Source organism: Lagopus muta, chromosome 2, assembly GCF_023343835.1.
Source record: "Lagopus muta isolate bLagMut1 chromosome 2, bLagMut1 primary, whole genome shotgun sequence".
NCBI lineage: Eukaryota > Metazoa > Chordata > Aves > Galliformes > Phasianidae > Lagopus > Lagopus muta.
This window is the reverse complement of record NC_064434.1, coordinates 75114940-75132317: the sequence shown is the minus strand read 5'-3', so window position 1 is coordinate 75132317 and position 17378 is coordinate 75114940. Positions and strand designations below refer to the sequence as shown.

Genomic DNA, 17378 nt, shown 5'->3' with positions numbered 1-17378 from the left:
GGTAAAATGGAGCTGAAAAATGAAACGTAGATATTAAAATTACTTACTATGTTTGTTTTCATTTTGCTTTTTTATTCCCTTTGGAAAATATACTTATCTTCATACCCACAAAATAAATAATTTCCTGTATTATAGAAAAAGAAATTTGAATTCTTTTGAACGTAATTTAATCTTACTCGGTATCTTGGGACATGGAATAAATTCCATATATTTCACAATTTTGGGGAAAGTGAAATCACCACCCTTGGGAGGTTAAAAAGTCCAATTTTCTTTGTAAAGTGGTATTTGTTTTCTCAGTACTGGTCAGGACTGCGGTCTGTACTTAGCCAATGCAAATAAAATCTCCTCTTTTTACACAGCATGCAAAACAACTTGGAGTATGCCATATGATGGAGGCAGTGAGAATGGCAAATGGGGGAGGAAGACTTGACTACATCTTAATTACGTTCTGCCTGAACTCAGTGTGCAATTATTTATTGTCTCACTTGCTTATCTTGGCAATAATATAATCTGATAGTGTGGTCTGATTTGGGGGGTGGGCAGAAGGAGGGATTTCTGTAGCTTTTTTAGAAGAATCTTTCTTAAAGGCAATTTGGTTATGGCCAGCCTGTTTCATTAGCATGCTGGCTGTGCTGCTCTCTGTGTGGCTGGCCTCGTTTAGTCATGGTGATGTAAGAAGATTTCAGAATACTTCTGTGTGCATTTCCTTAACTGAAATGAGGATGACGGGCAAAATGTGAACATTTGATTGTTTTATTATAAATTAAGCTACTTTTAGAGGCAGTCTTTAATTTATGCTTTATTTTAACTGTATTGGAAGCATCTTATGAGAAGCATTGCATTTCAGTGTGGGAATGCTGCAAAGAAGAAAATTCATGAGATCTCATTTCTTACTTATGCCTGTAAGGATTAGAAATGCAAATTAGCCAGCAGTTGGCTTCAATAAATGCAAAATATTCTTATTATTCAGCTCAAAGGTTAGAATAAGATAGCTTTTTTGAAGTCTGAGACTGACTTTATCCTGGTGGCTAATGTCAAGTATGCTTTTAACAATTTGAAATCTAATGTTTCAACAATACCTTCATATTCTACAATGTAAATATTTTTTTCCTTCAAGTACCCCCTGATTATTTTAACAGTATGCATATGAGACTGACATTGGTTGTGAAAGACCAACTATGTACAGTAGCAGCCTTGTGCAAAATTTTCTAAGTGGTCTTCTAAGAACATGTATGTTGACCGTATTATCAGGGAAGGTTCCTGCTGTTTTGTTTTTTTTGTTTGTTTTGTTTTGTTTTACAAGCTGCTAAATTCTTTATTTCAACTGCTGCCATTACCTTTGTTTCATTAAATTGCTCTTCATAAAATTCTATCTCCTTGCATTACTAGGAATTGCTGTCATTTCAGCTTGGTTTTGCCCTTGATATCTTCTGAATCTCCCAGGCTTTCTTCCTTCTACTCCCCTGAAAAAGGGACTTCTCTAGCAGGAAAAGGCATGATTGTCTGCGTAGTTCCTCTACTGTTTATCTTCCCTTTCTAGGGGTGCTTTACGTGGGAATGGAGATTAAGACTTCTTACAAAGTTTTAAAAATAATATTAGACTTTGTTACAAACATCCTGATTGTTTATTCATACAAATAATGTTATTTTACATACTGTGACATTCAAACGATTGATAGCTGTCAAATAGGCTTTCAGTAAAATTTTTACAGTACCTGTATGTTGGTAGAACAACAAAAGAAAAGATTTTGTTAGTTTTTTCTCTTTTTTTCTTTATCACAACAAAAACAGGATACAGTCTTCCAAGTCATTACCATGGAATCACCATGGTTGGAAAAGACCTCCAAGACCATCCAGTCCAACCATCCTCATTCCACCAATATTTCCCTGCTAAGCCACATCCCTTAGTACCACTTACAGATGTTTCTTGAACACTTCCAGGGGCAGTGACTCCACCACCTCCCTGGGCAGCCCCTTCTAGCACTGCACTCCTTTTTCAAAGAAAAAAAAATTCCAAATATCCAGCCTGAACTTCCACTGGTACAACATACAGCCATTCCCTCTAGTCCTGTCGCTAGTTATGTGGGACAAGAGGCTGGCCCCATCTCCACACAGCCTCCTTTCAGGTATCTGTAGAGAGCAATAAGGTCAGCCCTGGACCTTCGCTTCTCCAAACAAAACAATCCCGGCTCCATCTGCTGCTCCCTATAGAACTTGTGCTCCAGACCCTTTACAGCTTTGTTGCTCTTTTCTGGATGTGTTCCAGGGCCTCAGTGTCTTTCTTGTAGAGAGAGGCCCAAAACTGAACACAGTACTTGAGCTGTGGCTTCTTTTTGCCCCTCAGATTTGTCCCTTGTCTCTCACTGTCTGTTGTCCTCAAAATCAAAAACCTGAGCAAGTTCTAGTTCAGCCATGCTGTCAGCAGAAAGACAGGCCTTATTTCAGTTGCTGTCCTGGCAGCTATTTCTGTGTGTAACATCACTAAAATTGGTGTGTATAATTCTGATCTGTGTGGTAAGGAGAAGATGTTCATGCAGCCCCATGGCTGTAGCCACATTGCAAAACAGAGGTGTGCCTCTATCAGGTGGCGAGACAGAGAAAGGGAGGGTCTGACTGCCTTTGGTGGAGATCTCAAACTCTTTGAATGCAGGAGGAAAGTCTCAGTCTATCCTTAGTAGCATACGCAGCCAGAAGGCTTGTGTCTTTTTGTAATTAAAATATGAGGGAAGAAATGTTTCTTCCCACAAATGCTGCTGCGGAATTTCCTGTGATGATCTGGCTCTAGGGCACCAGCCTGGACCCTCCTGTGAGACTGGGGTTTTATCACAGAAAGCACTTCATCACCGCCAGCCAGAGACACATAAGAATGCAGCGCTGATGCTTTATTGATCTGGTGAAATGCTAACTCTTGTTTTAGATAGACTTAGACAATGGGTAATCTATAATGTGCTGGGTGTGTTAATAGAAGTATATAAAAATAAAAGGGAAAGGGGGTGACTCTGACCTCCTGATGCTCTATAAATGCATACATTTGCTCAGATCTTAATTTCTGTTTTATTGTAAGTATTAAAAAAGAATTGTCCTTAAAATTATTTTTAGAAATACCTTCTTGTATATCAGATCTTGCAGATGTTACAAGTAAACGTCATCTGTACAAAAAAAGAAAAAGCTCAAATGGTTTTGTAGACTTGAATTCAAGGAGGCTTAGATAGGCTTAATTTGTTTTTTCTTCCCCTTTTCTATTGGGGGGATGGGGGGAGAAGAAGAAAAGAGGAGGGAGGAGGAGACAAAAAGAAGAAAAGAGCATTTTTGCAGGGCAGTGGCTAACAGGCATTCTTTACTCTTTGTGCTTCCCTTGCTGTGTAGAATTTAGTCTCAGTCACCTCTCTAGATGGATGCTGGCAGAGATTTTAGGAAAAACAAGGCTTCAGTATGATTTTCTGTTCATTCTTCAGGGAATTATTGCCTTTTTCAGAGCTTTGAGCAAAGATGGAATGTGTTACTTCAAAAACAGAATGAAAACCTGAGGCTGTTATTCAGTTGTCTTATGTCTTAAATTTATTAAAGTTTATCTGGCAAGCCAACAGACTAAGGTCTGTGATTTATTCATTTATTTACTTATATTCAGTGAAGCATTACAGATGGGGCAGTCATCCTGTACATAATCCTGTTCCCCATTTTAGCAGGGTAAGTAAACTGAATGGATGCTTCACTTATCTTCCTGTGGGTTTCCTGTATTCTTCCACATTACTGATTTTCATGTTTGCCATCTAGTTCTACCCTGTTACATCAGTGTAACTCCACCATAATTGTGTAAAAACTTTAATGAAACTAAAGATTTTTTTAAACAAAGAAGTATCATTAGCTATGATCTTAACAGCACTTTCCTGTTCAGGACTGTAGATACCATTTGAATGGTTCTGGAGCGATCTGTTCAGGTGAATTTTCCCATCAGCAGAATATTTGGTAATATAGCAATTGCAGCTTGTTGGACAGATGTTGAAAATCCGGAGTCCTTTTGGTCAGTTTTTTGGTTCGTGAGCATGTGAGCTCATCTTCACTGTGGGACATTGCAGAATGCAATTGCAGCTTAGTTTTAAGCATAAGCTACTTTGTTTATACTTCCATCCATTTGTTTGTTTTAAATTTTGTTACAGTCTTGTATAACTGTAGCTTCATTAAACTCTACAGATATTATCAAGACAGAGTGAAAAGCCTATTAACTCTATGCACTGGTCCAAGCATTACTTGGGCTGTGTCTTTTAATTGTGCTACACTTCTTTGGAAGTATCTTGTGCTGCTTGGCAAGCAAAGATCAAGGCTGAAAGTCTTATTTCCCCTTTTGAAGTTCGCTGTCTGTGACCTCAGAAAGTACACAGATTTTTTTTTTTTTTTTCTTCAATTTAACCTAAAATACTTTAATTTTAGATGGGCTTAACAGTATTCAGGAGCAACTCTACAAAGTACTGTTATATAAGGGATTGCTTTTTTTTTTTCTTTATTAGTAAGTTTGCTTAATGGAATAACTGCAGAAATTAGAATAGTTTCAGCAAAGAGAGTCTTTTTCATGTGATGGGAGATAAGCTATTTACCTTTAGTTTGGGAAGGTGGTCTTAATTTTTTACAGGCCTACGCCTATAGCCTTCAACCTTACTTTTAAAAGAATTGCTCAGTGTTACAAAGAAATCATTGAGACTGTTTGAACACTGTAGTGGTGTGTCAAATTAGGTGTTTTAAGATGAAGTGCTGCTGGTTTTAGAACTCAGTCCAAAATTAAGATACTGTAGTGTTAAATGGGGAACAATAGAGACTGTCTTTTTATTATATACTCTTTGCACAGATGTTGTGCAGCTTTTGCCATAAGTGTTAATGAATTTCTCGTGCTGTGATGATGAGCATGGTAGATAAAATCAATGGGAAGTTAATAATTCATGAAGGGTTTTAGTGATATGCAATAAATAAGACACAGTACAATCAAGTAATGAGAAGAGGGAGAAAGAAACGTCATAAACTGATTGTCAACTGATTGCTTTAACACAAATACAGTAGAGATCCTGGTTAAATTAATATGCGGTGATGTAGTTAAAGGTTATTTTCTAATAATGTATGTAAGTAGGTTAATTATGATAGTGCATCAAACGCCACTTGTGATCCTGCCCCACAGCAGTGTTTTACAGAGTAGGTTAAATATTGTAGTCGTGTTCTCCACTCATCTTCCTAGAGTTCCATTGGTTAGCTTTACAGGTTACTTTTTAATATCAATGATATTGATGCAGAAATTTTCTCGGGGTTGGAATTAGATTTACTTCTTTCTTTGTACAGCATGGATGTCACTGTTTCAGTCAAAAACAGAACAGTTGGCAATAGCATTCTTAATTCCCTCAGACAGTTGGTTCAGCAGCCATGGTGGGCACTTTCTGATGGGCATTGTTTGCTGACAGCATTTTTTTGTGAACTTGGAATCAACTTCAGTTTCAGGCCACTTCCAGTTGCTGCTGATGCTATCAGTGCTCTCTTAGGTCTGTTTTCTCTTTTGTCATGACTTGCATCCGATGTCTTTCTTCCTGGAGTCCTCACAGCAGTTTGCAAAGCTGTTCAGGTGTCTTATGTGGCATTCTCTTCCTCTGGCCCTACCACCAACAAGGGATGAACTGAGAGTAATGGGGAAGGGGTACTGGTTTTGGCTCTAACTGGCCTTGCAACATTACAAAGCAGTATTTAAGGCTCTGTGTAGGCAGATGGCAAGAAAATTCATCTGTGTACTTGCTTAACTAACATACACATGAAAAGTTTTCAAAAGCCTTTTTCTTGCCTGCATTTGGGTAGATTTGCACAAGAGCAGTAGTGGAAGGTACGAACTGATACTGAGGCCTCCTGTCACATTTCAATTACCAATTTATGAGCATTACCAATTCATTTCAATTACCAATGTATGAAGTACTGCTTCTAATTATTATTTTTTTTAATGCCAGTAAGATAGAATATTTTACCTTTTTTCAAAAACATTTGAGCCATTTTTCCCTGAAACTTCCACATATATACTGTACTTTGCTTCTTTGTCAGTTATATGGCAAAGACTACTTAATATTAGCATAATTTTAGCAGCTGGAACAGGAACTTAGAAGTTCAAATACTGGGCAGTGTAGGGATTGCAGTTCTGTCAATATTGTGTATCAGCTTGATGCAGAGGTTTTTGCGTGTTGTTTAAAAAGAATATGCACTGTACAGTAATAGGATAATTGTGTACTATTAAAGCTATATGATTTTCAGTTGTTCTGTGGAAGACTGTGATGCTTAAAGTCTGAATTTCAGCATATATTAGCTTTAGTTTTAATTTTAAAAGCAGCTTTTTGTTCTTCCACAGGGCTGATGTCTTGCTTCTGGAAAAAACTGTTGGCTGTTCTAGTGACATGCAAATACAAAAATGTAGCCTGTAGGTTGCTCAAATGAGAGATTATTAAGGATTTTTGCTGAATCAAAACTATACGCTTGGCAATGTTTTTCTAGACATATTAAAATTGGTTACACCCATCTCTTGGCTACATAATATAGAGCTTTATTTGTTAGGACTGATGTTTACAGTCTTATGCAGCCAATTTTCCTTTGCTGCTGCATCTGTTTCAAATGACTTATGACCTGTGTGTATTTCCTTACACGCTGATTATTGCTTTTTGAAATTGCTAGTCCTTGACCATAAAGTGCTATTTCTTCTGCAAATGAGGAAACATTTCACTGTTGCAATGGAAGTCTGAGAAACAGACATTCATGGTACATAGAATGAAACACTGCTTTGGATGATCGAGTCTCAGTAATTATGTTTCCTGTGGTAAAGATTACAATCCAGTGCCACCCAGGTATCAAAGTCTAGGAAAGTGTTTAAAATTCATTTTGCTGGGGAGGAAATCCTAATGAGTTTGGTGAGTACCTCAGCTAAAAGAGTTATCTGTCCTGTAGCAGTGCAGGTCCATCCAGGCCACAGTCCTGTTCCCCATGAGCACAGGCTTCATGAGGAAAGGAGTGTGCTAGCTATGGTGATATCAAGTGACAACTCCCTCGAGCCTTACTCCTGACTCAGGCAGCTCCTGAACCAGAAATGGGATCGTTGCATTTAAATGGCATAATTATTTTTCTCTTCCTTGAATGCTTATTGCATACTGACCCAGCATAACCTTTTAGTATCCATAATGTCTCATTGCAAGAATTATCGTGACCTAAAATTGCCTTGAGTAAAGAGCTACTTCTGATAACCATTTTGCATCTGTCCTGTAGTAATTCAGTTTGGTGTCTCCCAGACAGTGAGCAATCATTCATCCCCTTATTGTTCAGAATCTTTCCACTACAGTCAGAATACTTAATACAGCAGTATATATAAAACATTAAGCTTTCATGAACTTTTCAGGCTTCAGTGTAATTGTCCATATATTGTCTATGTTGATTGCTCCAAAAGTAATGCCTCCTACAACACGTACAAGGAGCTCAGTAACACTACTGGATAGAGCAAATTCTCAGCTACGAAAGTATTTTTCAATATAGTCACCGTCAATGAACAAGAAACTGCATGCTGCTCTTTGGTCAGTGGAGGTGACCCACGTTTGCTGTCTCCACTGCTGAAACGCATCATGCTCTGCCTCACTGTACTCTCATTCACTGTTTGGACTCCAGAAACATGCAGGAAGTGTTATTGAATGTCAGCGGGTGCCATTTTTCCCCTTTGCAGGGTGAAATTAAATCCCAAACCTTTGCTTCAGATGCCATTGTGCCAGACTACCCTATGCTGCCATCTATCACAGGGCAACAGTGTGTAATGGAATGTTGGCGGGGAGCTTCAACCTCTACTGCCGTAGCACCAGCATCCACCCCTGTTGTCGAGGCCAACATACTAAAGTAGGAGGCATTGCTTTCAGAGCAGCTCTTGTAACTAATGAGAAGCACCGTTTCATATAAAAATTTCAGTGCACTTACTTTGCTCTGGTATTAATAAATAATTGTTGCTACTGTATCTTATAATTTCAGTCACTTTTGCCATGTGCAATTTCAGCCAAGCTTTTTTGATCAAAGGCGTTGGTTTATTCTAATGAATACTTGAAACTTAAATATGTATCTGGGTTGATGATTTGTCACAGTAGCAGCAAGCACTGTTGGAAAAGAACAACAGTATTAGCTTTGATAGAAATGGTGATGGACTTTTAACTACGGATGTGCTGCCAAGCTGTGTGGCAATGATTACTCTGTATAATTTCTTTTTTATTTACTTATTTTCAGATAGCTTAGTTTAATGTGCTTGTTGTCAAGCTTTGCCATTTCTCGGAAGTTTGAGGTAGCTTAGTAGCTGTTGACCTACTTGTCTGATTTAAAAGTAAAAATAGTTCTTTTCTTGACAGTCTGTGTAAACAAATGTATAGTATGTGATTATGAACTTTTCAAAATAGCATATATGTTTGTACATATACACATACACATAAAGAGCATAATATTTGAGGTTTGGTATGAATTTGTGGTTAGTGTTGGATGACCTCATGGTGTAAATGGTATTTTAATAAACAGATGGGAGACTTAACGGGTAGTAAAATATCAACTAAATGAAGAGCTTTTATATTGACCAGTATGCTTGCTTTCAGATACCCATATAATTTGCTTGTTAAAAGTGGAAACTTGGACTAGCAATCTTCAGTACTTTTTTTTTTTTTTTCTACAAAAGAATGCAAGGATATAATTTAATTAAACTTTTTATTTTCTAATTTTAAACTAGATTATATTAAAAATAAAAAGTTTAATTTGCTTGAGGGCTATTGAATACACTATTGTAATTATTAATATACTTACAAGGGATCTAGATGTATTTAAATACGCTTTGGGGATGTTATTCTTGTAGATGCAATTTGTTATTGAAAAGTACAGTGTAGATGGTTCACCGTTTCTTCCATTGAGCTGGAGAGCATGAATTAAGCATTGGCTTCATTTGAAGAATCTGTTGTAATACAGCTGTGAGAAGGTAATCTCACCTGATACTGTCTATATGAAAACACACTCCTGCAAATACCAGTGTATACTTTTAATGAAATAAATCTTCAACACATTCAATCCTCTAATTTCTTTCATTTGAATTCCATTTTTTTAATTGGTTTCACAGTTTTGCTGGTTCATTTCAGCACTTCTGTTGCAAGTTGTAGACTTAACTGAGGCCTGTTGTGTCACTTTTAGATACAGTTTTGACTTTTGTTGTTCTTTATGTGCATTCATGATTTGCAGTCTCTCCTTGATGATAGTTTGCCTAATGGGGCAATGGTGGTGACTTATTCAGTGCTTACACATTAGCCTGGTTTTGAGAACCTCGAAGCATCCTTGTTAGAGTGAAGATTATGCTGAAATCTGCTATAAGTTTACATCTATTTGGAGTACTGTTGCTCAACTCAATTTCACTAAATGACAGAAATGAAAGAAGTACCAGGTGTTTGGTACTGAGAAGGAATACAGACTGGTTGCTTTCTATATTCTTTACCTTCTCTTAACAAATAGGGAGCAATAATGAATGAACGGTATGATTATTTTATGTTACTTTTTCTTAAAGAGAGATTTGGAACACTTAAAGTCTGTCCCAAGTTTCAACCATTGAATTACTCTAGAGAGCGCTTTTAATTGTGCTTTTGTTCAGCGTCAAGTTGGCCATATTATGTGAAGGACTTTTCCATAGACTAGTATATATTTATCAACTTTTCAATCTTTTGCTTCATCTTGTGTTTTTTATAGCTTTTTAAATGATTGTATTCTTATTTCTATCTATCACTGTCTGTCATTTTGTCAGTTGGTGAGTTAAGCCAGAGCTCTATGCAGAAAAGACTGCACCACTGATGTTCATCAATACTTAGTAAACATTTCTGGAGACCAAACACTGGATGTGAGCACAGGGAGGTGCTGCTGCAGATTGTTACAAGCACAGCATGCAGGCTCTTGTTCATCACTGGTGAAAATGCACAGCTAGTGGTGGTGACTGTTGAAAAACAGTGTTTTGTTGCTGAGAGTTCGCTCTATCAACTAGTGTTATTGTGCTCTCTGTATCGGTTGTAGTTTCCACGGATGTAAATAGGAGGCATTACTTTTGGAGTGACTATGTATTATAGGAATGCTGCTTTCTGGTTTGTTGCTCACAATTAATTTCTTAATTGTTCATCTTGGTCCATATTGTTTACAATTCAAAATGTGTTCTGCTGAATTTCCAAGATAAAATTTTTTCCCAAGAGCATCTAACAGTAAATAGGATGAAAAAATCGGGTGCTGTGCAGAGAAGTTAAGCTTAAAATAGAATAAATTTGAAGTAGTTCTTTTTCACTGGAAAATATGCACACCACACATGCGCATTGCTGTCTCTTGTGAGTGTTTGCCATGCTGTTTATTGACTGTGATAGCAAACCATTTATGTAGCAATTATCTCAATAATAAGTGGTTAAATGTTAAAAGCTTTCTGACAGCTTGATGTATGACTGGCATTAGCCCTATGCTCATTTGTTTTGAAGAAGCTTACCTCTGATTGAGTTTGCCTCATTGCATGAAGCAGAGCATCAGGACTATGGAAGTCTGTAGCCTGTCGCTTCCTTCAGTTGCTGGCATCAGTGCCTGCTACTGAGAGATGCTGTATTTTCAGAGGTTTTATGTATTCTGCTTTCAGTGTTTGCTGAGTAGGAACTGTAGCTAAAAATAATCAAAATGACTTTCTGTGTTCCTCTTTCTGTCTTGCTGCAGGATGACGTAGCTTTGCCAAGGATTTATCAGCTAAGCAGAAAATGAGCTTAACATCCTGGTTTTTGGTGAGCAGTGGAGGCACCCGCCATCGGCTGCCACGGGAAATGATTTTTGTTGGAAGAGATGACTGTGAGCTGATGTTACAGGTAATTGCATCAGCCTTCCATGTGCAGCTGCTCAAATCTTGAATGAGTTTAATGCTGTGCATGAAAATGAGATTTGCCAGATGTTGGGTGGGGTGATAGTTTTGATTTATCTGTTGTGTTCATACAGAAAGTTAGAGTATATTGCCATCAATCATACACTTACTGTCGAAGTGTAGAGGATCACATTTTCTTTATAGAAATTTCATACTGAATGCAAGAATAGAAGGCTGGAGAAATTTTGCAATATGATGAGTAAAAAATCAGCTGCACCCTTAATATGTGATAACACTACGTGCACCGGATGCTTTTGAAAAGAGCTTTCTTTTTTCTTGTAATCTAATTTAGTCACATGATTTGATGTAACTCTGTCCCTGTGTCCTGATCTCCTTGTACAAAGGCAATGAAATCAGTAGAAAAGCTATTTCCTGTATCTCTAAGGAATTTGAATGACTCAATCTCAGTAATGATTCCGGTTCAACTGTAAAAATACGAGTCTGTCAGTTGAATACTTCAGTAGCTTCCTCAACTTGTGAGTCACTGTGGGGAACTCTTAGAGATGTGTAACTTTATTGCTGGGCAGCCATACGGCAGGTACTCTTCTTTATCAGAGCTGTAGTCCTCTGAGCTGCTTTCCAGTGTATGTAGTTTTTAATGGTGAATGCTGTTATTTTGGGGAATCCTTGTCTTTGATTAATGTAGAACTCTTATGATGATTAAACTTTCATATTCTCAGTGATTTCTACCATTCAGTAACATATTTACTTTTGAATTCTTAGTTGTCAGGAATTGTATATGTAGCCATTAATAGCCAAGTTGGAATCCTGTTTGCAAGTGAAGTGCCTAGAAACCTATTTTTTATTTGTATTACTGAGAGTGTAATTTCAGTCCAAAGTCATGTCAACCTCAAAAGATATCCAAAGGGTTTGTTGGTGGTAGAAATGCTTTGTCTCTTATAAAGTTGAAAATACTCTCAATTTCTCTTACAAACAAAATAAGAACAGGCAGTATGAGGTCTTGGGGATTTGTGCATGAAGTATTTGTTTTCAGTAGGAAAAAAATAAAGGAAAAAAAGCAAAAATAAGGTGGCAAAAAGAAATAAAAATAAAAATTGCAATTGATTCCTACACAGGATGTTATAATTAAAAAAATATTCTGGTTTAGGTCATGAAACTGAGAGCAAAGTTGGCTTTTTTTGAGATGGGGAATGAGATGGTATTTTTACACGTTATATAAGCTTTTTTTTTGTTGCTCACAAGTTGGAAAAATGTAAAAGTTTTAACAGTTTAAAGGTAGTAATATGCTTCAAATAATTTATGTTAGTAAGGCAATTACGGAAACTGATTCTCACCTCCCCTTCCCAACAGTAAATGTTATTTCCTGTTTAATCTATACAGTTTTTCTTGCCAGGTAAAATAACAGAGTTGCAATGAGAAAAGAATGTGACTGATTAGCTACAAACTTTGTATTAAAATACACGTGTGTGTTTTCAGTTAGGGCTACTTAAGTAAAATCATAATTATTACAATAATTTTATGTTGATTGCAACTGGTAGTGTTAGTTTTATTATTTTGAATGTAAAATTTTTGATCAGTCTGATGTTAGAGATGCAGATTTCATTCCTAGGTGCTAGATGAAGTGGAATGAATTTCTTAAAGACAGAGATTTCTCAGCACTTTGTCTCTTTATTAAGTGCTTTTTCTTTAATTATCATTCCTAATACTACCATCTCTACTTCTGTGCCCTCTTTTATCATACCTTTTAGCCTTTTAATATTCACTTGGATTGGCTGACTGCAAGTCTCAGCAGTAGTAGGGCAGCTCAATCTCTCACTCAAAAAAGTTATTTGGAGATATGCTTTATATAATATATACTGCAGCAAATCATTTTATCCGAGTTCAAAAGACTAAAAATTCTCTGTTGGTAGAATGATGGAATGGTTTGGGTTGGAAGGAACCATGCAGATCATCTAGTTCTAGTCCCCCTGCTAAAAGGCAGGGACACCTCCCCTTAGACCAGGTTGCTCAAAGCCCCATCCTGTCTGGCCTTGGTTGCTTCCATGGAGGGGGCATTCACAGTCTCTCTGGGCAACCTGGTCCAGTGTCCCTCATTTAAACAAACCTTACTTAACCCTCAGTTAAGTAAGCTTGAGTTCCTTGCTATCCATCATTTTCCTTAAATCTCTCCATAACTGGAGATTGTGTAATATATTTTCCTCATGCCATATATATATATATATATATACATACGTGGCATGAGGAAAATATATAATAATATAAATATCATATATATACATATATATATATATATATATATATATATGTATACACAGACACACACATATATATAAGTGGTGTATTGTGGTTTTGCAGTTTTCTCATTAGTAAATAATGTACTTTAATTGTCCCTATCTGTAACTGAGCAGTCTTTAGAGTGAAGCTTATTGCCTGAGCATTTATTATTTTGTTACAAAACTTCAGTCATCAACACTTCCAAAAGCAGCTGCCTGCTGGGTGGATATTATGAACAGTCATTCATGGATGTTATTGTCTGTTGACTTTAGAGGTAGTTAAACAGAATCAAGAGGCCTTGTGATTTCAAGAATATTCTGTGTAGCCTGCTGTTATGTCTACATGCCAGCATGAATGTGATACCACATTGCTGAAGGGGGAGGAACCCACCAAAGGAGAAGCTCATAATGTGTTCTTGTTCTGTATGTATAGCTCTTTGTGCAGGACCTTCCATTCCACTTCTGACAGCTTGGTTGTTCTCTTACTGCAAAGCATGTGGACAATGCATGATAAAGAAAGTGGCTTTTAATGCTTTTATTCATACTCTTGTCAGAAAGCGTGTTACAGTAGCCTTATTAGAGAGCATTTTCACTCTGTCTTGTGTTTTATAGAATTAGACCTCAGGTCATGCCTACCCACTATTCGTGTAGTGGGGGTTTTATTCATGTCTGGGAATATAGATTTACTTCCCACAGTAAACTCCTATCTTCGTAATATATTTTGTAAATATTCTAAAACAAACTTGAAAGGTGGCCCTGTGTGAGCCTCATGAGGTTCAACATAACAAAGTACAAGGTTTTGCACTTGGGTCAGGCTAATCCCAGATAGGTGTACAGACTGGGAGAAGAACTCCTTGAGAGTAGTCCTGTGGAGAAGGACCTGGGCATCCTGGTAGATGAAAATCTGAACATGAGCCAACAGTGTGCTCTTGCAGCTCAGAAGGCGAATGGATCCTGGGCTCTATCAGAATAGGAGAGGTGTGGCCAGCAGGGAAAGGGAGGTGATTGTCCCTCTCTACTCTGCCATTGTGAGTACTGCATCCAGGAAAGATGTGGAGCTGTTGGAGGGGGTCCAGTGGGAAGCCATGAAGATGATCAGAGGGCTGGAGCACCTCCCCTACTAAGACTGAGGGAGCTGGGCTTGTTCATCCTGGAAGAGAGAGGGCTGCGAGGAGACTTCACTGAAGCCTTTGAGTATTTAAAAGGGGTTTATGTAAAGGAGGGGAATCAACTCTTTACAAGGATAGGCAGTGATAGGATAAGGGGGAAAGGTTAAAAGCTCAAGGAGGGAAGGTTTAGATTGGAATCAGGGAAGTTCTTTACAGAGAGAGTGGTGAGGTGCTGGAACAGGCTGCCCAGAGAGGCCGTGGATGCCCCATCCCTGGAGGTGTTCAAGGTTGGATGGGGCCCTGAGCAGCTTGGTCTCATATTAGATCTGGAGGTGGATGGCCCTGTCTGTAGCACTGGGATTGAAATTTGATGATCCTTGCGGCCCCTTCTAACCCAAGCCATTCTGTGATTCTGTGGTATGCAGTGACACGTAAAGGTAATATAATAATTGTTTAATAAAGTAATATATAGTTGAATAAAATAATTATTAAAAGTTCAGTGAAAGCATTTCCTCAGAAGCTATGATTGCATGGCCTGATGCCTTGATCTTGCTAATGCTTCTATGACCTGGGATCCTTAAAACTGGCAGACTGCAGGTGCTAGTACAGGAATGAGCCTAGAAGTCATTCTCAGTGCGATATAGGTCTGGGAATTTGGATCTTAGGGAGATGGTTTTCTCAGAGAAAATAGCAACAAGGTTTGTTCCTAACTTATTGTTCACATTTGGAAGCAAGTTTTATTTAAAAAAAAAAAAAGAAAGAAAGAATTGCTGAAATACTTATAGAAGGAAATGAAAAATTAAAGAAACAAATCAGAGACTGGGAATAGGAACTCAGGAACCACTTAGACATTTAGCGAAGAGGTTATAGATAATTTCTTCATAAAGTTAAGATCAAGTAGGAAAAAAATGAACGTTTGTATACTGCAGTAAGAATCCCAGACAACATAATGAAGGGTTTAGAAATGCATGACAGGAAACTGTACATTTTAGAGAGAACAGCTATACCGGAGAACTATAATCATGTTTTGATATAAGCATGCAGTTAAAGAGAGAAAGAGCAAGAGAGAAATAAAGGTGAAATTGATGATGCAAGATTAAACATCAGTAATAGCATGGGGAAAAGAAAAAGAGATTTTTTTTGATAAGATATGGCTGGATGTAACTTAGAGTCACATTTGAGGAAACATTAAAAAACTTATTATGAATTTTATGATTCTGCTATGAGTACTCAGATTTCGATGTGGTTAGAGATCAAGTTAGTGGGGGATTAATTATCTTATGTATAATTAGAAAGAATGCATGAAAATGACATAGTTATTTCGTAGAGTAATCCAATTTTATTCTCTTTTGATCTGTTTTTGAAATACTTTTTTATTCTTGTTATTTTAGTCACGAAGTGTGGACAAGCAACATGCTGTACTTAACTATGAACCTTCTACAGATGAACACTTAGTGAAGGATTTAGGTAGCTTGAATGGGGTAAGTTAACATTGGAAACTTTTCTTTTGAACAAATAGACTGTGAATGAACAAGCATTAATTAATATTTTCTTCATGCAAGTTTTAAAAAGAGGGAAACGTCTGAAAAAAAAAAAGTTGTTTTGTGGAGCATCAATTACAGGACTGAAATAAAGTCCTTTAGTGAAGAAGGCTCGGCAATAGAAAAAAAAATCTCAGAAGAATACAAAGATATATTAAACTCTTCTGTATTTCAGAAACGTAGAAACAAACACTCTTAAATTGATTATATACTTATTTTTTTAAAGGCATTTTATTCTCTAGAATTTTTCTGTAAGAAATGGATTTCTATTTCACAGTATTCCTTTCTATCCTTTTATCATACAGGTAAGAATGTTACTGTACTCTGTATGTGAAAACAGATTTTAAGTATACAATAGCTGTGTTGCATGTAAGCTTACTTGTATTTTATATTGGCATATTCTTTCTCAATATCCTTGTGTCACTTTTTGAAGCTCTTTCAGTATTTCTTGGAGCTGTTTAGAGATGGTGGTTATGGTTGGTATTTTCTTTGTCTACATCATGAATATGTGTTGAGTACACGGTATTGTGAGTTCATCTCTTTATCAGGAGCTTACTAAATATTGATATCAGTAAATATTACCAAATGTTTAAAAAGATATGAGGAAGAAATGTCTCCTAATACTGATTTCCAACTTGGCATTTGGTCTTGAAGTGCTTTTCAAAATAAATTCTCAGACTGCCTTTATTAGTTTTTTGTATTTTAAGGTATAGACTTTTAGATGTCTTCAGGTGCCTCAGCCTTCCAAAGAGTCAGAGCCTGAACTCCATCTGAAAGCAGTGTAACTTCTGAAGTGTTTGGATTTCCTTTGAATAGTTACATGCAGATGAGAACTTTGCTCCTTAAGTATTTAATATACTTCTGTATTTTGAAAGTCAGTGCACTGTTTCAGGGAAGTGATCAAAATGAATTCAGCTCATAGTAATTTCTTGTCGTCACTTGATTTTGTTCCCTAACTTTGTTACTCTTGTAATCAATAGGTATACTTCATTTTCATCATCTTCTCACAAAATTTGAGTTTAATTAAAGAAAAAAAGTGTTTTCAACCTCTCTTCACTTCTGATAAAGAACTTTCAGTTATTTGATTCACTTGATCTGATTCATTCTCATGTTGGAGCTGCCTGTTCCTATGTGGCTGTTTATCCAGAGACATCACAGACTCATCAGAGACTCCTTCTTCCCATAGTTCTGGGAATATTAAATCCTAAAAATATAGTCCTTGCTCATTGTCTTCACAGTGCTTCCCTTACTATCTGTTTCTAGTTGTGCTTTTTCTTACATACCTCTGCTTGTTTGGTTTCAGATACAAAATGGTGTATTTCTTCTATACAGCAGAATACTTCAGCAAAGTGGTGTGGCAGAACAATATAGACAATGCCTCTGTATGCTACAATGAACTAATAACTAGGCAATAGGTCTTTTCATCCTGCTATACCTGTATAGCTATTTACTCTGAATATTAGATAGCGTTATATGGCTTTGAATGATGTTCAAAATGACAAAGCATAAACTGGGGAGGAGAATGTGTAGAGATGGAAGTTTAAAACAAGATTCCAAA

The 17378-nt window shown here is 37.0% G+C and overlaps 1 protein-coding gene across 6 annotated transcripts in view; it reads left to right on the top strand.

Annotated features, from left to right (window-relative positions):
- Positions 1-17378, top strand: part of CEP170 (centrosomal protein 170) — an 85664-nt gene that overhangs the window by 10764 nt on the left and 57522 nt on the right. For all 6 annotated transcript variants that reach the window (XM_048937580.1, XM_048937578.1, XM_048937577.1 and 3 more), the window contains exons 2-3: positions 10738-10883; positions 15671-15760. In XM_048937580.1, coding sequence (XP_048793537.1) covers positions 10779-10883; positions 15671-15760 — 195 coding nt within the window. In that variant the 5' untranslated portion in view covers positions 10738-10778. The remainder of the gene's footprint in view (positions 1-10737; positions 10884-15670; positions 15761-17378) is intronic.